Source organism: Doryrhamphus excisus, linkage group LG4, assembly GCF_037039965.1.
Source record: "Doryrhamphus excisus strain RoL-2023G ecotype Guam linkage group LG4, RoL_Dexc_Guam_v1.1, whole genome shotgun sequence".
NCBI classification, from domain to species: domain Eukaryota; kingdom Metazoa; phylum Chordata; class Actinopteri; order Syngnathiformes; family Syngnathidae; genus Doryrhamphus; species Doryrhamphus excisus.
Window position 1 is genome coordinate 10,026,617 of NC_136360.1, and position 25,499 is coordinate 10,052,115.

The following is a 25,499-nucleotide window of genomic DNA, read 5'->3' on the forward strand; positions in this document are numbered from 1 at the left end:
GCCGTGGCGCTGCCGCCTCAATATCAATGGGTAGACAGGGAATCACACCAATGTTAGACATCATTCTCACGGCACGTAAAAATGTGCTGGAATAAACAAACTGAGCTACTTGAAAAGCAGCCACTCCTGGCAGCGGTGTTAATTCCACTACATCCATATTATGTACATACATGTACACATAGATACATAGATTGATAGTTTTACTCTCCAAGAGAAATTCACATTTCCAGCAGCTCTGCAAAAATGGGCTTCCATAATTGCGACACGAAAAGATGACCTCATCAAATCGCCTCTCAAGCGTGTAAACAAATTACAGTTGTCACCAGTAGCATTTTTTACATATGCCGCCTATCCTCAGTAGGAATGTAACAATTCCTGGACGTAAGCACAGTCAAATCTGACGCTGTGTGTGCACTTAATTAGGAAAGTCCACAGGGATGTCCGTGAAAATGCTGTTTTTAATTATATGCGGTGTATTTTCAATTGTATACATGTTTGTTAGGTACTGTTCAGGACAGGATAAAAAGTATGTAGGATATAAATTCACTTTAATATCTATCTGTAGATGAAATGACATTAAAATCTGGTGCAAAATTTACTGTGTACATAGTGTGATGTAGAAATCAATACAGCGCGCTGGTAACACTACAAGTGTGTTATCTGAAGAATATATTGAACATGACAACATGGAATGCCTGAAAGCAATTTTTATAAATTGGAATTCGGTTTAATTGCAAAAAAGTATAAAAAAAACAATAAATATACCTAAATAAGTTTACGTAAATTGTCTTTTAGCATTTCTCTGTGGGCGCTGTCACTGTTGCTGATATACCTATTGTATAGTATTTCTAAAATTTGCATTTATTTCTGACTATTCAATGTACTGTATGGAACACACTATATGTGAGTATGTTTCCAGGAACCTAACTAGTTAGATGGCCATCTTTGTATGCGATGGTGGGCCCTTACCATTCTTGTTCTGGACACTGGGACAAGCGCCACCCCTCAGCAGCTTGGCGGCACACTGCTTCTGGCCTCGATAGGCTGCGCAGTGCAGTGGAGTGTTACCCAGCAGGTCTGTGCACTGGATGTCGGGCGCTTTCTTCTTGTTCAGCTGAGGTGATCAAAAAGTGAAAAAACAATAAAAGAGAATAAGCCAAGACAGATGGGTCTTTTGAGTCCCCAGGGTTCTTATTATCCTGTCAAGAACTGAGCTGTGATATCTGCAATCAGATTTTTACACAAATGTTTATTTTATGGGCTTTCCGTGTTGGTATTTGTAAAAACAAAGCAAAACAAACCCAAACATCATTTCTTGTTTAGTAGGTAGGTAACTCACAAAAGTTATATATTTTTTAATGTTTTCATGGCGCAACACTGAAAAAAATTATACCTTAGAACAATGTAAAATAAATATACATATAGCGTGTGGGGTGAATTTACTGTACCTTAAAATGACTCAACACACACCCATTACTGCACGGTGTAGAGTGGTTAGCGCGCAGGCCACACACCTAGGATACCCAAGTTCAATTCCATCCTCTGTCATCATGTTCTCCCCGTGCATGTGTGGGTTTTCTCCGGGTACTCCGGTTTCCTCCCACATTCCAAAAACATGCTAGGTTAATTGGCAACTCCAAATTGTCCATAGGTATGAATGTGAGTGTGAATGGTTGTTTGTCTATATGTGCTCTGTGATTGGCTGGCGACCAGTCCAGGGTGTATCCTCGTGAGGATAAGCGGTAGAAAATGAATGAATGAACACACACAGCTGGAAACAAAAGTGACAACACTCCCATTTTTATACCACTTATCCTCATTATGGTCGCAGGGGTGTGCTGGAGCCTATCCCAGCTGACTTCGTGTGAGAGGCAGGGTACACCCAGGACTGGTCGCACCCAAACATTACAATGTCCAAATTGGGCTCCATGGGCAATTTTCCTGGTGTCCTGTGACTCGTTAGTGTTACAAACTCTCAGGTGCGCATGGGGAGCACATGTTGTTAAATTTGGTGTGATCGCTCTCCCACTTTCTCATACACTGGAAGTTCGACCTGGCATCTCACGGCAAGGAAGGAACTCTCTAAGAATGTGTAAAAAAAGAATTGTTGCTTTCCATAAAGATGTTCTGTATATAGTAATGCAAATAATTGTATAATAGGGTACAGCCAAATATACTAGATATCTTAAAAAATTTAATGTAGCAAAGTGGATCCATAGACTCTCAAGATGAAAGACTTTTCAGAAGATTTAAACAATTTCAAACTGGTCCACACTTCCTTCTGCACTCTACAAGGAATGTAAGGATTAGGATTACTTTACATCTGGTCCATGAATCCATGAATTATGCCATCAAACACAGTGTTGGATTTATTCTTGTTATTATCGTATTTGATGGAGGTTGATGTATGACATGAGAGCTTTTGTTAATCGGAGTTGGATTCTGCTGTCAGGCTACAATTCAGCCAAATACCCACAGAGTATCTTGGTTGGAAAATGACAGAGGATAACGGTGCCTGCCATTGAAATGATTTGCTCTAATTGTGTGAGTGTGCATGTTGTGCTGCATGAAGACCCAACCAGACCCAAACACGCAAAGTAAATTTAATATTATAAATGGAATATATATTTGTAGTTACAGCATAGAAGACCTGTTTGACTTCCCAAATAAGTTTTTTACCATTATTAGAGCCATGTGCGTAGATATGGAATAACACACTTCTAGTCACCTTAACACACCTATTCGTCTTTGTTTACACCACATTGCGCAACACTAATGCACAGGCTGCGTCATCACTGCACGGACATAAGAGATGGCCGCCGCTCATAGCATATAGCAAGCTTCTGTTTTAAATTTCAGAAATTGTTTCAAACGGTGGACGAGTGGATAGCATATTGGCCACATAGATTGGGAAGATCTGGGTTCAAATCTCTGTTGGGCATCTCTGTGGGGAGTTTGCATGTTCTTTTTCTTCATGTTCTTCTGGGTACTCTGGTTTCCTCCCACATTCCAAAAACATGCTAGGTTAATTGCTGACTCCAAATTGTCCATAGGTGTGAATGTGAGTGTGAATGGTTGTTTGTCTATATGTGCCCTGCGGTTGGCTTGCAACCAGTCCAGGGTGTACTCCACCTCTCGCCCGAAGTCAGCTGGGATAGGCTTCAGCATACCCCAGCTGATGTAGGTATTATTGCTAAGTGTGAGTGAGTGAAATGCCAACAGCAACATAACTCCAGTATTAATACATGCACACAGGGACTACTTGGTCAGTGCAAAGTAAGCTTCTAAACAAAAGCATGGCAGTATGAACTTGAACCTGAACCTTAGCCACCAGAATAAAGATTTGTGTATGTGCACAAATTGTAGTCAAGACGGAGTGGAAATCCGAAAATGCACCAGAGGCCACACTTTGAACACCCCTACTGAAGAGAATAATCTGTATGGAACATGAAACATGGAAAATCAGCACTAACCAGCTGAGTTAGAGTTAATATATCTCCTTCCCGTGCAGCTTCGAGAAGTTTCTCCTCTTGTTTCCTCTCCTCTGTCCTCTCAGCCGCTGTCATCAAGTAGAAAGAAAAACAGTGTTGAATATCCCAATAGGTTACTGTGTTTTTTGTGATGACATCAAACGTCTCACCTTCTAGCATGCTTTTGATCTCTGCACTTTGAGTGACATCTTTGGGAATCTGAGCTGTCCCATTGATGACAGTAGGGCATGCATCATAGTGCAGCAGCAGCATGACAACCTCCTGATCAATATGTGAATGCCTTGATTGACTCAGTGGGTGAATACATGCAAACACACACACAGAGCAGATGAAGAGCAGCTTGATGACATGTTCAGTTACCTTTCTTCCTGTGAAGGCAGCTTTGTGCAGAGGAGTATCACCAATGTTGTTTGGCAAGTTGACTTCTGCTCCTGCCTGTCAGTGTTCACACGTGTTATTGGTTATTGTTAAAGGAAGGAACTTTTTAATAACAGCAATTCTACCTTCAGTAACTCCTCCACTACACTAGTGTGTCCGAAGTAGGAGGCTAAGTGAAGAGGTGTCCATCCCAAGTTAGACTTACTCTTACCTGCAAAATACATTTTAAAAAGATGCATGACGGTGGGGGTGGACATCATTTTTCTCAGGTCATACCTTTACAGTTGAGGTCAAACTGCATGTCCCCCCTGATTTTGGACAGAAGGAGCAGCTGAATGCTGGCTAGATCACCATTCCTCGAGCAGCGCAGGAACTGCTCTTCTGGCTCCAGCTCTTCCATGGGAGGCCTGAAAACAAAACAGCAGAAGAATAACACAAACACAGATTTTACTACTAACTTTTACCATCTATTAATTACATCACTAAACAAATCCCATTTATGTTGCCTCAACAGGATGCAGAAGAAAAGTATTTTATTAATATTTATTTTAGTTTTTTTTCTTCAAATAAATATTTCCCAGTGGATTTCTTTAGTATTTGCTACCATCATATAATAAATCTACAGTGTTTAAAAGGATTAAAAATAATTTCTCAATTTATGCACCATCATGGTTTGCATAATTTGCGAGTTGAAGTAAGCTCTTGATAAGAATTAATATCATGGGGACAGCCAATATGGATACAGAGCTAACATTTCATTTCAACTTTGATGGCACTAATGGAAATAACCGAGGGAATTACCAGTGCTATAGACCGCAGAGCGTGCACAGCCGCAGTTTGAAATATGACCTGAGGGAAAAATAAAATAAACCACTTATACGCATCAAACAATGCTAAAAACTTTCAGCATCTCAGTGTGCAGAATCAAATTAGGAATGGATTGAAGAAGATTGAAGAACACTCAATGCACTTGGTGCACTAAAATGAGCCATTTCAAGAACCAGGACAAGCAGTTAATGTTGACAAAGTATGAAGAAGAACCACAGGGGACATACCTGTACGATCCTATGTCTTACACATACTGTTTATTCTTCATTTACAGGACAGACAATGTACTGTTTCTGTTTCTGTCAACTATTACCTTTACTATGATATATTTATGATGAACGTTATATCATTTGTCTATCCATTCACAAACCTTAACTCCTGTGTAACACGTTATTAAACTGCTGTATTGTTTTCTTGTTATTTCAGAATTGGCAAAGGGCACAAACAAATGTGAACAAACAAATGTATTAGCAGTTGATGTGAAATGGAGAGGGGGTAGGATTCCTACTCCATTTTAGGGCTCTTTTATCTCCGCATTATTTCCACTAAAATAAAAACAGAAACTACTGTTGCACACACTCTCAAAAAAATTAACATAATGTAAATGAAATGCTGTCATCGCGAGGAGAGGGAAAGTTCGTGTGGGGTTTTTCCTCAGTGGACCACTCAATCGTGACAGAATCTCATCGCAAATACTTGATCCCATACTCCCAAACTCAACTTGTCAAAACGGCGACTTCAAAGACTGACAAAATGTGCTGATAATAACTTCAAACCTCCTCTCTTATGGAGCATATGAAAGCTTGTGGGGTTAACTCAGTTTAGCAGAGCATGCTAGTTGTACTGTGTGTGCAACTCAAGGTGGATGAGTGTGTTTATACCGTGTTGTGTTGTACTGCTTCGTAATGCAAACAAGCTTTTTACGATGCCTGCTGACGTCGTGCAAGTTATGAGTGAAATGAGAACAAGAGGGACCATTATTCTTGCTCCAGCTCATCTTAAACGTAAACAGACCTTCTCAACACACTCACAACATACTTCCAGACTCCAAAATGTTTGTCACATGCTGTCTAGTTGTGTCAACAAAGTAAGGGTGTCATAAAAGTCTTACATTAATAAATAATAATAATACATTTTATTTGCATAGCGCTTTTCAGAATACTCTAAGACGCTTTACAGTGAAAAATAAAGTTGAGTAAAAACAGACTAGAAGACACATTAAAATACAAGATTCATTCGTTCAGAGCTAAAAACAAGGCTAAAGGTGGGGCACAGCGGTCAGGTATAAAAAGTTAGACATTAAAAAGCAATTGTCGGGACCACCAGACAAACCCTATTGGGTAATGACTGTCTGACTGGTGACATCTGATGTCCAGACTCTAATGATGTCATCAGGGTAATTCACCTCCCTTGGTGACTTAACTGATCTGTGTGTGAAAGTTGTCCAGAGTTCAAGCTTTAGTAGGACAGTTTTCCCCACTTGGTTCGTTGGTCATGGTTTAGGCGTATGTGAAGCAATCAGAGATGTCACATGAGTGTCATTTGTCAAAACAGCTGCATTGCCAACAGCCTTCAGCAGGAACAATGGGGGAAATCAGAATGATTACAGAACACGGCGGTCACTGGACCAGCATAACTGGAAGTTCATGTGATGGCGCATGTGTTGGGAGTGAAACGGGAAGGTCACATGGCTGCGAGATATCATTTATACTGTTGAGTGCTGCTACTGTGACTGTGCCATCTGCAAAATAAACTGCTGGTTCTTAAACAATTTTATGTGAGAAACTTCCAAACTGGAATTGCAACCTGGTGGCTGGATGCCATCATTAGTAACAGTTGGCCTTTGACCTTTTTTTGGATAAAAAATCACGCATAATTAAAGGGACTGGATGCAACTTGCTCAAGATTACATTTTTATCCAACATAAAAATATATAGATAAAAGCACCACCAGCAGCAAGCATATGTTAACAATAGTGGTTTAAAAGAACAGGTTGTATAAAAATGTCTCTATTTTTCACAATTATGAGTTAAAACTGCAAAAAAATCATTGGAATTTTTAAGTGTTGTTCATGGTTGTCTGACATCCACATACATACACATGTGGACAAAATTGTTGGTACCCCTCAGTTAAAGAAAGAAAATCCCACAATTCTCACTGAAATCACTTGAAATTTACAAAAGTAACAATAAATAAAAATCAAATCAAAATCAAATCAAAGTCAAAATCAGCCATCACTTTTGAATGGCTGATTAACATAGTTATTTAAAAAATAAGCTAATGAAACAGGCCTGGACAAAAATGATGGTACCTCTTCAAAAGATTGAAAACAATTTGACCAGAGTCACATGATTATCTCACGTGTGTCCTTTAATTGACATCATAGGTGTCTTCAAACTCATAATCAGTCAGTCTGCCTATTTAAAGGGTGACAAATAGTCACTGTGCTGTTTGGTGACAAGGTGTGTACCACACTGAACATGGACAACAGAAAGCGAAGGCAAGAATTGTCCCAGGACATTCGAAAGAAAACTATAGACAAACATCTGAAATGTAAGACCATCTCTAAGCAGCTTGAAGTTCCTGTGACAACAGTTGCACATATTATTCAGAAGTTTAAGGTCCATGGGACAGTTTGCTCCCGAGGAATGGGCCAAAATACCTGTTGACAGGTGTAGAAGGCTCATTGACACTTACAGAAATCGTTTAACTGCAGTGATCTCCTCAAAAGGTTGTGCAGCAAAATATTAAGTTATGGGTACCATCATTTTTATCTAGGCCTGTTTCATTAATTTGTTTTTTTATATACTATGTTAATCAACAATTCAAAAGTGATGGCTGATTTTGATTTTGATTATTGTTACTTTTGTAAGTTTCAAGTCATTTCAGTGAGAATTGTGGGATTTTCTTTCTTTAACTGAGGGGTACCAACAATTTTGTCCATGTGTGTACGTACATGTCAATAGCACATGCACACCCACAAACGACCAAAAATGTACATTCATGTAAAATCACTATGATTAGCTGACAACAAACATAACTAATGCCTGTACGGGTATACTTTATGTACTCGTAGCAGGAAGAGAGTGGGATGTAATGCTTGCACCACATTTGAATATCGGCACGCTCTAAGCAGCCGGGAACCCGTTGCATACAGTCCCTTTAACATAGGAGTCCCTGAGCTATGTTCTCAAATTAATTTAATTTTAGGCTTTGTGGCCTTTCACCACCAGGTGCCGACCAGTGAAATTGGCTCGAGGCATTCTGCTAATCAAAAGGTAACTGCAAAACAAAAATGGCTCTGCACAGCGTAGCGAAATGCATTATTCAACATTTGTTTGTTCGTAATCACTTCGGAAAACAGCGTATAATGCTATTTATCACACTCAAATCTGATTATGGATTTGGGGGTCTGGACTGTTTGCTAGAAATATAAAAAGGATGTGGGAAATGTCTCCAACACGCAGCTCTGAATCTCATATCGAATGACACAAAATGATGCATTGTCCCATCAGTTAAACATATTATCCGGTTGTTTGATTGCAACAGTTTTTCCAGTGTTTAGACAGGAACGCTAATCATAACTCGTTGAAAACAAACACCACTGGCTCCCTGCTTTCATATTGGCAAAAAGTCTCTCATACTGCAGAAGGTTCAGACCTCTGCATGCATCCATCCATTTTCTATGCATATCCTCACTAGGGTCATGGTTATGCTGGAGCCTATCCCAGCCTATTTCGGGTGAGAGGCGGGGTACACTCTGGACTGGTTGCCAGCCAATCGCTTGGCACATGTAGACAAACAACCATTTTCACTCACATTCATACCTATGGACAATTTGGAGTCGCCGATTAACCTAACATGAATGTTTTTGGAATGTCAGAGGAAACCGGAGTACACGGTGAAAACGCACACACACACACAGGGAGAACATGTAAACTCCATACAGAGATGCCCAAGCGGAGAATCGAACCCAGGTCTTCCCAATCTCCTGACTGTGTGGCCAACATGCTAACCACTCGGCCTTGACATCTGCATTAGAAACTAAAATTAAGAAATTCTTATAAAGGGTATAGGCCTACATTGCAGTAGCACATTAGCAGTAAAAGTAATAACCATCAAAACCAAGAGTATTAAAAAGAATTCAAGGCATTATGCCCCAAAATGTACTCTATATACGTTTCCTTCACATTATCACTACAGCAATGGACTCTTGCAACATATATTGTCGAGCACTAATTCTTGCAATTCTAAGATTGCAAAAGCAGCCTGCACGGATGTTACTTGTGCAATGACAACAAACCACACGTTGAGACTCAATAAACAATCCCCCCACCCCAACCCGCATTACACACACACACACACACATACAGTGAGAAAACCATTCAAACCGGCTCTGAAATCCAGCATGTGTGTGTTCTGCTGTCACACGCACATACACACGCGCGGACACACAGGCAAACTCACTCTGTATGGGATGCTTTGACCTCCCTCTTCAACCCCACCAAGCTGCTATAACACAAACCATGTATCGGTCCTCGCCCGGTGCTCCATATCGCCCTCCCACAGCTCCTAATGACGACGCCAGGGTGACTGTTGCGCAAATAAAACTGTACGTCGCGCCCAGTCGAAAACACACACGCGCATGCACACACACTCTTCTCTTCTGTTTACACTTGCATCAGCTGATTTTCTCAGAGCGGAACATGCTAGAGCGAATCAGCGCTGTAATTCAAAATAAGAGTGGAGACTAATTATTTTAAACGCAGGACGCCAATAGATCTGAATGTTCCGATTTATTTTAAGATGTTACAATTATAATATAGAATAAATTTATTTTCCTTGTGTTTTCTATTCCCCGAGCTCCTTTATCAAGAATCAACACCCTTTATCGAGAAGGGCTAAAATGGAGACCGGAAAACGAACGATAACAGCTGCTTCTCCCGGAAGTGTTCCAAATGTCCAAGCTAGTGAGCCACATGTGTAAAAACATCCTTTGAAGTAACTGTACCTTGTAACTAGTAACTTGTAGTAATAAATGACAGACACGATAAATTCAGAAAATGAAGGCGATCTCCTGTCCCAAGTAAGGGGTTTTTTTTTGCGTTGACAACCTGGCAGATGGTGACTAGTTTGCTTTTTCAACTGTAATGTTTTGATTTGGTCCGCAGAGAATACGTATGGAGACGTCATAAGATTATAACTACGTGAAAAAAGTTTTACACGTCATTAAAAAGCATTACAGGTGCGATCATGCACATGTGGTGACTAGTTGGCTTTTTCAACTGTAATGTTTTGATTTGGTCCGCAGAGAGCACGTATGGAGATGTCATAAGATTATCATAACTACGTGGAAAAATGGTCTTACTCGCCAATAAAAAGCATGCATGAAAAATCCATACGGCACCTTAAAGGTGCGATCATGCACATGTAGTGTTTGCAGCTCTGCAGGCTCGGCACAAAGGATGGTTATAATAGTTATAAGACACTTTAAACCTATAATACTATAATATTACAACCTAAAATAAATAGACTATTATAACCATCCTTTGTGCATGGTCATAAGACAAAGGATGGTTATAATAATGATCATATTTAGCAAATATTAATTTCCCAATTAAAGTTCAAAAAGAAATGCAGATAGTGATCCCACCCTTAAACTGAATAAACTAACATTTCCATGTGATTGACATTCATCATTCTAGATGGAAGAAGTGGAGGCCCTGTCTGCCATCTATGGTGATGAATGGTGTGTCATTGATGAGGCCTCTAGAATATTTTGCATCAAAATATCAAACGATATGGAGGATCCCAAGCTCACAGCATGTTTGCAGGTGTGCAGGAAGAGGGGAAAAACTTGGGCTTGAATGATATTTTCTGCCATCTGGATAACAGACTTTTTTTCCCCTCAGATAATTCTCCCACGTGATTATCCCAGCACAGCCCCGCCGATCTACCAGATCAAGTCTGTCTATTTGCTTTGCAAATTTAATTCTGCACTGATCTGCAGAATTTAGAGAACAAGCCACTCCTCGCCCCCACTCAATAACAATCTGTTTGTTCTCGGCTTTTGTAGTGCGGCGTGGCTGCGAGGCTCTGCAAGGGTAAAATTGGCCAACAGCCTCGAAGACCTCTACGTGTGAGTACCCCGCTTTCTTTTCGGTATTGGCAAGGGCACACCATTGAGTGTATTAGTCACAACATACACCTGCTGTGATTGTCCTCACCAAGATGTATGATGTGAAGTCACTGAGCCCGATGCACCATCTTTTGCAGGGAGCATGTAGGGGAGAGCATCCTTTACATGTGGGTGGAAAAGATCAGGGAATTTCTTGTTGAAAAAGCCCAAGACTCAGAAACAGGTGAGTTGGTCACAACACTTTGACCGTGTGGAAATCAGTCTGCAAAATTATATCATGTCCCTCACTTGTTTTTTGCACTTTTGAGTTAAGAGGCTAGACTCACTTTTGAAGTTGCGACTTTCTATGACTTCATGAAAAACACCTTCTTGATGGACATCATATCACCTAACCCCTCGCTGGCTGAGTTAGTACACCAGTTCCCAGAAGACAGCTTTGTTTGAGAAACAAACAAAGGCTTTGCTACACATCTTTAAAAGCAGCTCTGCCAATTATCCATCAGTTAGTAGTAATAGAATATTCACAGACTATCTGAAAGTAGAAATTTCAAGCAGGAATGAACAGACACGAAAAAACCTATTTCCCCCACTCCAAAAATGTCACATGAGTGAAGTTTTTAAAAAATGTACGTCCAACATAAAGACGTTCACCAGCTGTCATGTGCATTGAAAACGCAACCACAGGGGTGCATTATATTGGTATGTTCCAATATTGACACATCACGCATGGGTAACCAGTGATAAAAGCTATGTAGGCTGCCTACTTTTCTTGTCGTCAATGCTAATGAGACATTTTGGATTTTGGATATTTTTGGATTCTGAATTCTTGGGGCATTTCTAGTCATCTTCGCAACTTCAAACGTGTGTGCACTGATGATTCACATGAGCATGCTTCATTCACCGAATATGTTAGTTCAAAGACAAGGTGTTGAGAATTTGAATACTTTCAAAATGCCGAAATCTATAACTCTTGAAAAATTCAGGATAAGAAAGATACACAGCTGGGAGGGGGCGTTGGGGTGTCCAGTATGGCGCACAACCTTAAATAGGAGCTTGACATCCCTGTGCTCAGTATGATGCAGTACATTTGTACACCATTCAAAACTACAAGCATTACAATAAACAATTGTATACATATACAGTAGCTCATTTCACATTTTCATATTTCCATCAGTTAATTATGCAGGCTGGATTTGTGGCAACGTACCAACGCAATTCACAACAGACACACACTCTTCATTTGTTGTCATAGAGCAGCCATCCAGTGTAATCGCCTTGTATCAAGAAATCTTGCGTTGCATTGATGACTCATTTGCATAAATGATCCAGGCAACCAGCAACGCATTGTGTCTCTAAAATGGTGAGTGCGCAGTCTCTCACTGTTTAGATGTTTGCGGCTTCATTTTCCAGATGAAGTGAGGAGTTCATTTTCTTAGTTAGCTTCGACATATTTTCATTTTAATGGTTTCCAGTGCGAGGTTAAAACATTTTAATGCCATACTCTTCACTCTAAAGCTTGTGCTGTAAAAAGGTTAAAATGAGATCCCTTGTTTGCTTGCAATATACAAAGTATATGACACTGTAGAGTCCTATTTGTAAAAAAATAACAATAAAAAAAATAAAACTGCTATTGAGATGATTGGAACCTACGTGGGCTGACAGGGGCACACCTGCAGCAACATCGGAACACTCCAAACACACAAATGATAAAAAATGAAAAACTTGGTATATATTGTGCAGCACAAATGAACACAAACAGCAACAGTGCAAAAGCAATGACACTTTTAGTGTAACTTATCTGTAAACAGGATTGTATTTAGGTGTCCGACAAATGGTGACCATTTTCAACTCATTCAGAAGATACATTTCATGTCTCATGTAGAACATACGTTTTAAGTAGAAGTGTAACAAAAATAAATATTTAGTATAGTATGCTAATAGTGGTGTAATTTCTGGAACAAGAGTGTGGCCCAGATAAGGTTGAGCAGCATGAGGACTGTGTTATTATTTATGGATAATGCGTCTTGCTGTGGTTTGCTGGAGTCCCAAAGCTTTAGAAATGGCCTTACAACTTTTTCTAGGCTGATAGATCTCAATTTCTTTCTAGGTGGAGACAGACGGGGGGCAATCACTTTTTCACAAAGGGCGACGTGGGATTCTCCCACCCCCTTTAATAGTCCTGTTTAAAAACTGACTAATATTTAATTAGTTAATTTGTTTGATGATCTGAAACATTTAAGTGTAACAAACACGATTGTATAATAAGCTAGAGCTGGGGTTGCCATTTTTCTTGTGAGAGCTACTCATTTTTGTAACATTTATTTTCATAGCTTCAACCCAAACAAACTGAATGTTTTACCAAAACATTAACAAAATGTTGGTATCAACAAAACAAACTGTGTATTTCAGAATGCATTTCTTCCTAGTGTTCTCGCATGATTAACTGAAAACCTGAATGAAAAGCAGGCTTGCGAGTGCCTTGTGTAATTGTGGGGTGCTACTTGGTGCCCATGGGCACTGCATTGTTGACCCCCTCAGCTCGAGGATGCATCGTGGGCCTCAATGGTCATGCATTTCAAGTTCACGTGGGAGCACAAAAGCCTGTTTGGGTTTGGAAAGCTGCCCGGTGTCTGATTTTGAGTGACAGCATTGTATTGTGATGAATATCTAGCCTCCCGTTGCCTTGACAGCATCTTTTGGGGGAAGGCGGATGCCCAAATGAAAGATTTTGTACAAGTGTCACTGTGAATAAGTTCCTCAGCGAGGTCGATGCTGTTATCAGCAGAGCAAGTCCATTATCCCGACTGACTCTCCTTTGAGCAAAAAACTCAAAGAAAAAAAACATTTTAATAGTCCTCTGCCATTGTTATGTGGCATACAATGTCCTCGCTTTGGAATCATGTGGTAATGAGACTAAACCACAGCGGCAGTTTGTCCACTCCGAGATGCCTGATTGATGGCTTGTAGCACAGTGCATGCATACAGTGGGCGGGAGGTGTTGAGTCACCAAAAAGGAATGAAAAGGTGCAAATGGGACAAGGGGAACATGAAGACAAATATGATGTTTGTGTTTGAGAAAAAATTGGCTACATTTCAAAGCAGTTCAAACTTTGTTGATTACTCATGCTAATACAAGTGAGTGGCCTCTTTTTTTATTTTAATTTTATTTTTTTACATCAAAAGCTCAATTGCTGCCCCGCACCTCACACACACATCCACCCAAGCAACAGTTAATTGGAGCTGTCTGGGTATCTTAGATATGACGTATTCCTTTGTGCCACTGAGCAAGCAGCCTTTGCTGGCTAAAACAATTAAAACCACATCAATGAGCCACACAGTTGCCCCGGGTGACATGGTCCTCTGTTACCTTTAGTGCACAAACACCTAAAAAATGCACCACATTTTCAACTGTTGCGTGTCAAGTTTTCTCTGGACTACATTCATTTCTTTCATTTTTTTCCATACATAAATATCATCAAATTTGTTGTGGAAGTAAAAATAATCAGTTACAAAATGCCACCAGCCATCTATCCATTTTCTGTACTGCTTGTTTTCGTTAGGGTCACGAGGAACCTGGATCATATCCCAGCTGACTTCAGCTAAGAGGCAGGGTACACCCAATGATTCTGAAGGCCCTGGGCAGATTACATTCATATGGCAACACATAGAAGCTGAAATGTGATTGGGACAAAAATCTTAAAATTGCATACACTACTTGAAGCGGTATAGCCAAGGCAAGCATAGACAATTGTCTGGGGCCCCAAGATTTCCAGGGGACCCCAAACATCTATAAACTGATGATTAGGGGTGCTCAATCGGACACCAATCGATATCAGCTGATATCAGTGAAAAAGCATGGTATCGATATCGGGCAATACTTGCTTTAAAATGCTGATCCCCTCCACTAGGCAGGGTGTGGTGAGTTTGAGGCTCACGATATGATCATGAGTCCGGTAGCGGTTAAAACCCCGGTCCCAACCCCCAGTACTTGCAAGTGTGGGCAAAATTTGGGAGCAGTACGGATTTGGGAGCATACAGACACTATGTAGGTATTTTAGTGCAGGAGGAACTTTTGTAGTGTGCAGGGTTGCACGGGGCTACGGATGACATGTGACGCACATGCCATCTGCAACCACTTCTGATTCTGTGAGCATACATGCGGTGGGTGCACGTCAGTCCCGGCACTTCCCCATTCGTCCATGTTCTGATAAAACGAGCATAGTGGCTTTGTTTGGCTTGAAATGAGCTATGGCAACAAAAATCGGTGGAGCAGTTGATATGCACAAACTGTTGACAATTTGTGAGCTATGACTGGAGCCAGGACAGAGCAGAGTCTGGGATGTTGAGGCTGGTCTTGAGGCGGGAAAGGAGAATAGAATTGCTGATTGCCAAAAGCTGCGGTGAGGTCCAGGAGGATGAGGATGGTAAGATAGCCAGAGTCGGAGGAGAGAAGAATATCATTCGCGATTTCAAGAAGAGCTGTTTCAGTGCTAATTTTGGGATGGAAAATGGACCAGAATGATTCAAACAGGCTGTTGGAGTTGAGGTGAGTTTGTAGTTGAATAGCTATGACACATTCACGAATTTTAGACATAATGGGCAGTTGGATATGGGACAGAAATTTGAGAGGTTATTGGAATCAAGACCAGTGTGGGGGGTGATTGCTGCCAGCTTGAGAGACTGTGGAACGGAGCCAGTACTAAGTTAGGAGTTTATAATTGTTATAATCAGATGAGAGATTATGTGGAGGCAGGGTTTGATGAATGGGGAAGGAATAGGATCCAGGCAGCAGGTTGTGAGACTTGATCCCAGTTAGGAGTTCAGTGAGTTACACGGCTGAGATGGGTTTGAAATGGGAGAGCCGCTGAATGGAGCCATAGAGCAGTGGGTCAGGGGACAGCAAGTGAGCCGAGGGGGGGATTGAGGGAACTGTATATTTTCGCAAATTTTTTCGACTGGAAGTAAGTTAGGAAATGGTTATATTTGGTGGTAGTGAAGGATGAGGAGGAGTTGTCATTTGGCTTAAGCAGTGTGTTGATTGTTGAAAAAAGATTTAGGATTGTTGGAACCAGATGTAATGAGACTGGAGTAGTATTGTGACTGGGCAGTATTTAAATCATCTTTGTATTGAGCTCTTGGCCATGTTTATTTTGTAAAACAAGCTCTCACAAGAAAAGTACATACTGTTTTAGCCATAATTCACATGCAGAAAACCCACTTCAAAATCTTTTTAAGTGTTTCGACTGCTACCCCTCTCTTCTAATGCAATGGACTATTCCATGTTACCGGAAGATGGGAGTGAAAGCAAAGAAACAGAGAAGAGGCGAAAGTGAAGTTCAGTGAAGTTCTTTTTTCCTTTTTCACAGCCACAACAAACATAGACATGAGTACAGCAGCACTGATACTTCCAGTGTCAGCTGAAGAAAATATATTGAGATGAAGCTGAGTGGCACTTATCACAAAAGATATGTATTCAAGGGATTCAAGGGGTTTTAAGTGTCGCTTAATGTTCTTATCAGAAGATAATAATCCCCCAGGAGAATTGTAAGGACTTTATCTAGTTCAGGAAATAGGAGCATTTTCTCATATTCATACTTGTTAGAAGATGCTAAACATTGCTATTTCAAATCTGTTTGGGTGGATATGTAAACATGGCTAAGTAACTAGTAACTTAAAGGGGACCTATTATGCTTTTTCCACTTTTCTGACCTGTAAATGTAGTTGGAATGTTGTGTTGTTGTGTGCCAAATGCCAAAGTTTCAGGTAATGAGGTTTGCACATTTGGACATTAGCCCTGAAAGACATTTGGGATGGCTTTGAATGCTGAGTTTTAGAGTGTTTAGCGACATCACACGCCCGGTATTACCTACCCACTCTCTGCCCTGTTCTGCTTTACTGTTATGTCTTGGGAGTGTGACCAATCACTGTCGAGTGGGCGTACCCGGAGGCAGGTGGTGGGTAGAATAAATTGAAACAGACAGTTTTGGAAATCCAAAGAAATACAGCTGGTGTAGGCGCAGATTCTGGAAGAACTAGAAAGCTTACTGTGCGAGTTATTGTGTGTATCTGCTCTATAGGAGTCCACAACTCAATACAAAGGGGCCATAATGAGCACAATAAGATCACCTTAAGCTGACATAACTGTAACACATTTGCAGCACATTTTTTTGCCTCTGACCCCCAAATAACTAAAATTATTGCTGTCTCAGCAAGAGGTTAATTTTGGTTGCCTTGTTTAGCCTACATGAACGGGTCAAAATATTAGGAACATCTCCTTATTATGCAGTGCTGTTGTACAACAACTGCAACCACAATTATAAGCATATTATCAAATTGCAGATCAATGAAAACAGAACATTTTTAGATTAGATAGAACTTTAGATGCGTGGCCTTGGGGGAATTAAGGCTCCAACATTGTATGCGCTATCCAAGACAGCAACAGCAAAAGCAGCAAAGCATACAGTCTAAACCACAGTACATACAGTATATCTATGTAAAGGAAGATTTTACAGGAAGACTTAATATTGTGTCAAGTCAATGTATGTAATGCTTTATACTTTACCTCCTCTAGTGGACCACTCACAGAGGGTCAACCTCACCGCTGAGGAGGAGGTGGATGATGATGATGATGATGATGTGGTGCCGGTCTTTGGTGGTCTCACACTGAAAAGCTCAGAGGATGCACATCTCTTCCTGGAACACACAAACGGTACAGATGACTCCCTCTTAATTAACCATGAACACATGCACACACTTGTGTGACAGCAGCTGCCGACGATGTGTCTTGTAGATGAAGAGGTTCCCCCGATAAAACACGGAAGCTGCATCACAGACAGACGCAGTACCTTTCAGTCTCACCTCGCTCCCGTGGTGACGCCAAGACAGGTAACGTCAGGGGACTCAGTAGGTACACCTATCATAGATCAAGTATAATAAAAGATACATGTACTCTACATACATAATACAGTCTTCCAATCTAAAACTTTATATGGAAATGTAATTGTTTAAGTTAGTCAATAACATGAGTAATAATTATATAAGTGTCACAAGATCTTGCAAGATTAAAACATGACATGACAAATTTCTCATGGGCCTGGGGTGGTAAAATTAATTAATTGATTAATCACACAAATTAACTAGATAATTTTGCTGGCTTCAGTATATTGCCATGTGCGTACATGTCTATTTTCTCATTTCCCTCTTCCAAACAGGCAGGAAGAGGATTTACTGTGCATTGATTTCAGCACCCTGGCACGTTTGTTTCATAGAACAACTGCATGAATTGAGTGACCCCCTTTTGTCAGTCATACAGACTCTTTGTCCCGGTGGGTGGAGGCGGGGCCGGTAACATATACACTGTGTGTGCAGAAGAGTATAATGTAGTAGAAATCAAATTAGATAGCAATATTTTTTTTTCTTTGTATTTCTCGTAAAGGTAATGTTACAATCTTATCTCGGCTCGTTCTCGTAGACCCAATCTCGTGTATAGTCTTGTCTGTCTTATGACATCATTATTGAAATATTTCCCATATTATGTTGATATTATATTATTATTTTATCATTTAACTATTGCAGCATGAGGTCTGAATGACACTGTCAGTAGGTAATCGTGCCAATGTTTATTATTGTGGTTACTAGCAACAGGAGCATGTCAAAATATTGTAGCATGTCAAGATATGTGCGTGCAATGAAGGCTACACCATTGCAAACTACAGTAAGATGCATATTGTTAACATCATTATGCAGGTTTACCTAATGTGGAACTCAAGTGTGTTTATTGGTAATGATTCATATCCATTCCTCTTGCAAAAGCTTCCTCATGGGTGCACTGCCAGGGAGGTGTCACTCGGACAAAAAATGTTTACATCTGCTGCCAGCCAGCCAGCGGGTTAACAAAGTGTGACAGTTACATCATATCTCGCAACGGCCTGGAAGTATTCAATTTGGCTTCCGATGTTACTGTTGGGGGAAAAAAAAAGAAAAATCAAAATCATTTGTTCCACCAGCTGCAGTTGATATGTTTGCCATTTATTCCTCTTTAATGGCTTTATTATTATCATCATCTGCATACACAGTGACTGTATAGAGATCCTTATGCTTTCACAATAACACAAATAGTGTCATTTCAAATGAGGAGATGATTACTCATTTATGGGCAAAGGTACAGTAAAATGTCCAGAAAATAAATGGACATAGGAAAACTGTTAATACATCTGTCCTGGCTGATCTGTACAAGTTTTTACATTTAATTTAAATTAAATCACTGCGTCAAAGTTAGTTGAGCTAGCTTACAATACTGTCATCAGGATACATCTATTTTGACTATGAAGCAAACAAGCAACTTGTTGAGTCTTTGTAGCAAAATTTACAGCTAGGTATACACTCAACGACACTGAGGTGAGCAGTTAGCGAGGTGTCATGCTTGTTAGCATCAATGCGCAGAGAAAATTTTAGGAAGTGGTTTAAATCATCAAAATATGGCAACATACTGCAATGTTATCATCAGTGTACGTGTTAATGCATGATCACAGCATGGATATCAAATGATGCAATTTTGTTAGTTATTATTTTTTTACAGGGCTTCACAGTCAAATAGGTGTATCCCAATGACAGCATTGTAAGCTAGCTCATGTTATAATGCAAATGGAAAGAAATATGTGTTCATGTTTTATATAAGGATTGTGAATGATGGGCAAAATTCCCAAAAATCCCTTTAAGGATGCAGGTGTGGACCACTTTTTGTTATAATTTGTGCATTAAGGATCCTAAAACCAATCCAGTGTAGGCCAAAATATGCTATGCTTTGCCTTTTGTTATCAGACCACACGAACTGCTTACATTTACGTTTTACTTCACCGATTTGCATGATTTAAAAACTTGTAGAGTGTTTGAAGTCTGGGTTGAATAGGTAGCATCTGTGTGGCTGCATCGTCATGTTACACAACGTGTCATGCTGTGCCTAAATTATTCGCATCTGCAAGGTTAAAGACTCCTGAGAGGTATTAATTAATCAATTTTATTTTTAGAATATGCCAATGAGCTGTGGGGCGAAAAATTGCCCCTAGTTGCACTTTGGACTGAGTTAAGATTCTGAGGGAAAATAAGAGGTTTAGTTTGAGTAAACGATGCCAAATTTTCAGATAATGAGGTTTATGCATTTGGAAGTGAGCCCTGAAAGAAGTTTTGGGATGACTCTGAACGCTCGGTTTCAGAGAGTTTTTCACTGTAACTTCACAGTGAACCTTGTGAGGAGTCACCGACTCATCTTATCTGGGCGTGCCTGGATACAAGCTGTACAAGCTGAGTGGGCGTGCCCGGATGCGGGCTGTGGATGGAATAAATTGAAACAGACAGTTTTGGAAATCCAAGGAAATACAGCTGGAATAGGTGCAGATTTTGAAAGATCTACAAAGGTTTCTGTGTGTGTGTATTGTGTGTAGTCCAAAACTCACTACAAAGCGCTGAAAATAAACATAATAGGTTCCGTTTAACAGGTTGAATAGATGTGTCTCAATACTTTCTGACCTCCTCAGGGCCAGAAGGCATTCACAGTACCATTCCATTTCCATGGGTTTTTTTCTTGACACATTTGTCATTAAGAAAGTAATTTTTACGTTGCAGCTGAGGTGGCGAGGCGGAGATAACTTGTTGTGTTAGCAAAGTGGCTTTTTGTGTTGTGTCGCAGGTCAAAGCCGTCCTGGACAAGCTCTCCGAAAACAAGAAGATTGCAAGTGCCACTCACAACATTTACGCATACAGGTCAGTAACTAGTGTAAGTCCTCTCATCTCCAAATGTCACATGACTGCATTTAAAGGTCACCAAGAACTTGGCTTTTTGAGTGTTGCACATGCTATTACTTATTCTGTGTGTATGCCTTACCTGCCTTTGGAGGGAATTCTTTTTTTAAAATTATTTTAATGAGGTCAATGTGGAGCTGCTGAAGCGTTGCCTTGGTGGCCAAGGAGGACTTGCTGACATTTAAGCCACTTGGAAAATTAAAAAAAAAAATCCTGGAAGAGAAGATGAGCAACTCTATGACAAGTTGACCACACTGTTGTCACACTGTGTGTTGTTAGGATTTACTGCGAGGACAAGCACAACTTCCTCCAGGACTGCGAGGACGATGGGGAGACAGCAGCAGGTGGAAGGCTGCTGCATTTACTCCAGGTTAGCGTTCCGTTAAGCGTGCATTCACCTTGACATGAATGCTCTTGACTTGCATACTAAAATGGTAAAAAATATGCACCAGGGAGTGATCAATTAGAGGCAAACTTTCAGCCAAGAACAGATGTAGACTTCTTAAAAAAAAAAAAACAATCCCAGATGCATCCGCTTTTTTTTTCTTTTTTGCTCATGATCTTGATACCTAATTGTATCTACTCCAAGCTCTCCTGTTCATTTTCAAAGTCTGCTGGGCGTTTTACAGCATGATTGCTAATGAGTAAGAAGCTTTCTGCAGTCCCACACTACTGTGGTAATCTACTGGCCTTTCAAAAAAAAAAAAAAAAGCATGTCACCTCCATATATGCACATTCTGGCTCTTAAGTTTAAATTGACCTGTAATATGTGTTACATCAGCTTACAAGACAATGAATGTTTCCCATTGGATGATGGATAGCATCATAAAAATAACAATTTTACCTACTAAAGTACCATCATTCTGCCCAAGTATGCCAAAATGGAACACAACATCTTCCAGTTGGTGCAGAATGATCAAATTTCACAGTACGATGCCACTTTCATGGTACTAAATGTACTTAAAGAGTGCATCAGCTATGATTCTGAACTACGTATATGCAAATATGATCTTGTCATTAGATCACCAATAAGCAATTTTAGGAACTTTTCACCATGCCAGAGCAATAACCCTGTTGATTTTGAACCACATCAGGTACATAATGACATGACAGCTACAGTAAGTTCAAATTAGCCGTGGTGGGAATGAATACCATTACTAAAACACAATTTCTGTTAGTAACTTCTAGCATTGTGATTCTTCACCTGCGATTATTGGTGGAAGATGCCTCTAAATTTGCCGCTTAGCCACATGTAAAAATCGTCCATACCTCTACACTACATCATCTTCTAAAGCAGTTCCGAATCAACATTTATCTAATAACATGACAAAAACATCAAAACCCACCAGAGTATGCTCCCTAGAGGCTGTAAGCCAGTTTAATGCTGCGACAAAACCTTTCCCGGCCTTGAAAAGGAATTTTTTAAGATCACCAAAGTCACCATCTCCTTCGCTTGTGTTTGCTCTGATCAACCAATCAGAGGACAGAAAAATGCTGATGCTATTGTGGGGTGAATCTGAAATCTGATTGGTTAAAGAAACAGCCTCAATAGCACGACTGATTCTTCATTCGATTGACATGGCAACACATTAATGCTGAAATCTGATTGGACAAAAGAATGTAACATTCACATCCACTACTGGAAGCAGTGCAGCCAAGTGATATGCTGCTGTGTCGTGCCACTGCAGCATTGCTGTGGCAGCACTTTTTAAAAATATTTAAATTCACTGTCTGTAATAATGTCAATATTAAGGTCGTTTTCACAGGCTTGTACAAGAAATGCATTAATTAACTTAAAATACCTCTCTCTGCGTCTTCTTCCTGTTCTTATCTGTCATGCTCTACACATCTCTATAGTGGTTTGCTTTGCAAGATATCATAAAGAAGCAAACATGTTTTTTGCTCTTTTCCAAAGTCAAAGCTGCTGATGTGACTTTTTGCCTGAAACAAAAATAGTAGGTCTGCTTTCATAGAAACATTTGAGAGGGTGAAATCAGGATTTTACAGTGCATTTTTAAATTAAACGATTAATAGTTTACCAAAATGGTTGTTGATTGATTGGATAATCAATTAATCAGCGCAGGCCTCACAGCTAGGAGACCCGAGTTCAATTTCACCCTCGGCCATGTCTGTGTAGAGTTTGCATCTTCTCCCCGTGCATGCGTGGGTTTTCTCCGGGTACTCCGGTTTCCTCCCACATTCCAAAAACATGCTAGGTTAATTCTCCAAACTGTCCATAGGTATGAATGTGAGTGTGAATGGTCGTTTGTCTATATGTGCCCTGCTATTGGCTGGCGACCAGTCCAGGGTGTACCCCGCCTCCCGCCTGGGATAGGCTCCAGACCCCCGTGACCCTCGAGAGGATAAGCAGTAGAAAATGAATTAATCAATTAATCGTCAATTAATCAATCAACTTTATTTGTCATTTGGAGAAAAGACTGAACTGCGGCATCGCTGCCATGAATGAATATATAGGTAATGTGGAAGTGGTAGTATGGCAGACGTTATTGGACCCTAACATTAAGTGCTTTACGCACCTTATAAGCCTCGCAATCCAATCTACCACAGTGTTCAGAGTGACAGCGAGACGTTTTTTTTTCCATAGCAGTTGAACAGCTGCAGCGCCGTGTTTTGTCCAAGCAAAATCTGTAGCAATTCTACATTTTATCAAAGTTACTTTATCAATTATCTGTCAGATTAAAAATACATAGATGTTAAGACTTGTCTACACCCTTAATCACAGAGGAGTTCTAATCACGCTTGTTACATGTGACCAGTCCAGGGTGTACTAGACCCCTTGCGCACCCTATGGTAGAAAGAAAGTAAATGAACAAGAAAATAAATAAATAAAAAAACAAACAAAGATTTGTCTTTAAAAATATGTATTATTTTGAACCAAAATTATAAATATCAACAGGATGACTGGACAGCCCTAACATAATAAAAACAGACAAGTAGATGCGAAAACAGTGAGCTGGCAGTGGAACAGTTAATGCTGACACCTCGACTGAAAAGGCAGCATTTCAAGAAATCCTGCAAATGTTCGACAGGCAGTACGAATTGCCTGTGAGAAGATACATATCACAAATGACAATTCCGCAACTTTACGGACTGAAAGATGACTTATTAAATGAAATATTGAATTATTCTGGTTATTATGATTATTATATATTATCATAAGATTAGAGGTTTATTTGGTCAAAAAAAATGTTGACAATAATACTGTTTAGCATAACTGTGTGAGACAACCATTTCAAAACGCACCTGCAAATACGAGAAGCATGTTTCTTTTTTAGCTCGTCATAGCTGTAAATACAATCTCCACTCACACACACATAGGACACACTTCCATGACCATCCGTCAAAGAGTGCTATTTGCCCCATGTCTGCGTAAACAAAACAAGAGTGTCATGCAAAATATTTTACATATGCAGTTGAAATTGCATGGGTGACTACATCTTCCTTGATTACAGTTTATTGAAGATTTTGTCTCAATGTGTGCAAAGGGTGACATCCCATTAGAAAAGTTAGCCAGTGTGTTACCAATTTGAGACAGGCGTATTTCATTATATGGCTGAAGGTTTGTGACTATACATGTTAAATATAAAGTATTCATTTTATGTTTTATATCAAAAATGTGCATGTCGATCAAAATGAGACATCAATTTTACGAGAAACAACATGCCGTACATGTCATTACTGGGGACATTTCTGCATGTAAAATATGGACCATGGCGTAGGAGCGTGCAACAGCACAGCATGCCCTCAGTGTCTCCATATTGCACAACATGACAATGTGTTCCCCCTGCAGAGATGTTATTAATCTTAATTAATCATATCAAAGAGGCTCTTGTCGTCACATGGCTTGATGATTCACAATCTTATACACACGCATGCGACTAACCAGCCAAACATTTAGTTCCAACTCTGTACAAAAGAGAACTTTATGAAGTCATTAGGAAGTTAATAGCAGCTGCTGAGTCTTGTCAGGGTGAGTGGTCGTCAAAGGTCATGTCCATTCATCAGAAAAGGGCTAAATGGGTGTCAAATGCTTCTTTTTGATTCTTGATGCTGATGTCACAAAGACGTGTGACCCTGTGCGGCGGAAGTAAGATGATTCACAGCTCCAATACACTGCTCCTTCTTCGCTCTAGCAGCCTTGACGATGCTTCCCTTTCATTTTCCTTTTGATACAAGGATGGTGGGGAAAAAAAATCTTGGATGTCATCCATTATGTATGCACACGTCTATAAAATATCAGCAAGCTCGAAAAAGATGTAACATGGTGAATTCTTTTGTGGCTTTGATGCATTTGGATGGGTTTTAAGGTCTTTCAAGCAGTGTTTTTCTTCCTTTTATTGAGCATTAGAAAAATCTCTCACGCCACACAACCAAACAAAAATGTTGTATGAATGGCAACAGGTGGATACACAGTTTAATTATGTACCTTCTACAATCCAGCGCAGTGGTCACCAACCTGTCGATTTGCAAGCTACTGGTCAATCTTTGAGACTAACTAGAAAACAAGAGAAAAAAGCATTTTCTCATCTGTGCACTCTCCTCCCAGAGAGGAAGCAACTGGCACGCATTTTGACCACTGAACACGTCCGTACGCCTTGCTCTAACCAGGAGCCCAGTCCCCAAAACCCGACTGGAGGTATCAGTGCACGTACGCCGGATCGCCTTGCCGTGCAAGCATTTAGCAGTCAAGCCAGTGAGTGAGTGAAGGACAGACCGCAGTGATGTGCCTGTGCACACATTAGTAGATATGCTGCACGTTCATGTGGCTGAAAATTAAGGCACAAATAGAGGTGCTCCAAAAAAATCTGTTATTTCATTGTTCTGCCTCGATATATCTCTGGCCA

General features: G+C 40.2%; 2 protein-coding genes across 10 annotated transcripts in view; one reads left to right on the forward strand and one right to left on the reverse strand.

Annotated features, from left to right (window-relative positions):
* osbpl1a (oxysterol binding protein-like 1A) overlaps positions 1-9,371 on the reverse strand; it is a 40,314-nt gene extending 30,943 nt beyond the window's left edge. For 2 of the 8 annotated variants that reach the window (XM_058073041.2, XM_058073040.2), the window contains exons 1-7: positions 9,223-9,371; positions 4,146-4,276; positions 3,995-4,080; positions 3,852-3,926; positions 3,641-3,752; positions 3,474-3,559; positions 970-1,114 (exon numbers count right to left, since the gene is read on the reverse strand). In XM_058073041.2, the coding sequence (XP_057929024.2) occupies positions 970-1,114; positions 3,474-3,559; positions 3,641-3,752; positions 3,852-3,926; positions 3,995-4,080; positions 4,146-4,276; positions 9,223-9,251 (664 nt within the window). In that variant the 5' untranslated portion in view covers positions 9,252-9,371. Of the gene's footprint in view, positions 1-969; positions 1,115-3,473; positions 3,560-3,640; positions 3,927-3,994; positions 4,081-4,145; positions 4,277-9,164 lie in introns of those variants that run through there. The other 6 variants (XM_058073038.2, XM_058073037.2, XM_058073039.2 and 3 more) reach the window with 5 other exon arrangements.
* Positions 9,372-9,636: 265 nt separating this feature from the next.
* The window catches only part of impact (impact RWD domain protein), a 28,070-nt gene continuing 12,207 nt past the window's right edge, over positions 9,637-25,499 (forward strand). Inside the window, exons 1-9 of one of the 2 annotated variants that reach the window (XM_058074209.2) lie at positions 9,637-9,783; positions 10,403-10,531; positions 10,610-10,662; positions 10,774-10,836; positions 10,974-11,059; positions 17,408-17,545; positions 17,627-17,721; positions 20,522-20,595; positions 20,914-21,004. In XM_058074209.2, coding sequence (XP_057930192.2) covers positions 9,736-9,783; positions 10,403-10,531; positions 10,610-10,662; positions 10,774-10,836; positions 10,974-11,059; positions 17,408-17,545; positions 17,627-17,721; positions 20,522-20,595; positions 20,914-21,004 — 777 coding nt within the window. In that variant the 5' untranslated portion in view covers positions 9,637-9,735. The remainder of the gene's footprint in view (positions 9,784-10,402; positions 10,532-10,609; positions 10,663-10,773; positions 10,837-10,973; positions 11,060-17,407; positions 17,546-17,626; positions 17,722-20,521; positions 20,596-20,913; positions 21,005-25,499) is intronic. The other variant, XM_058074210.2, reaches the window with a different exon arrangement.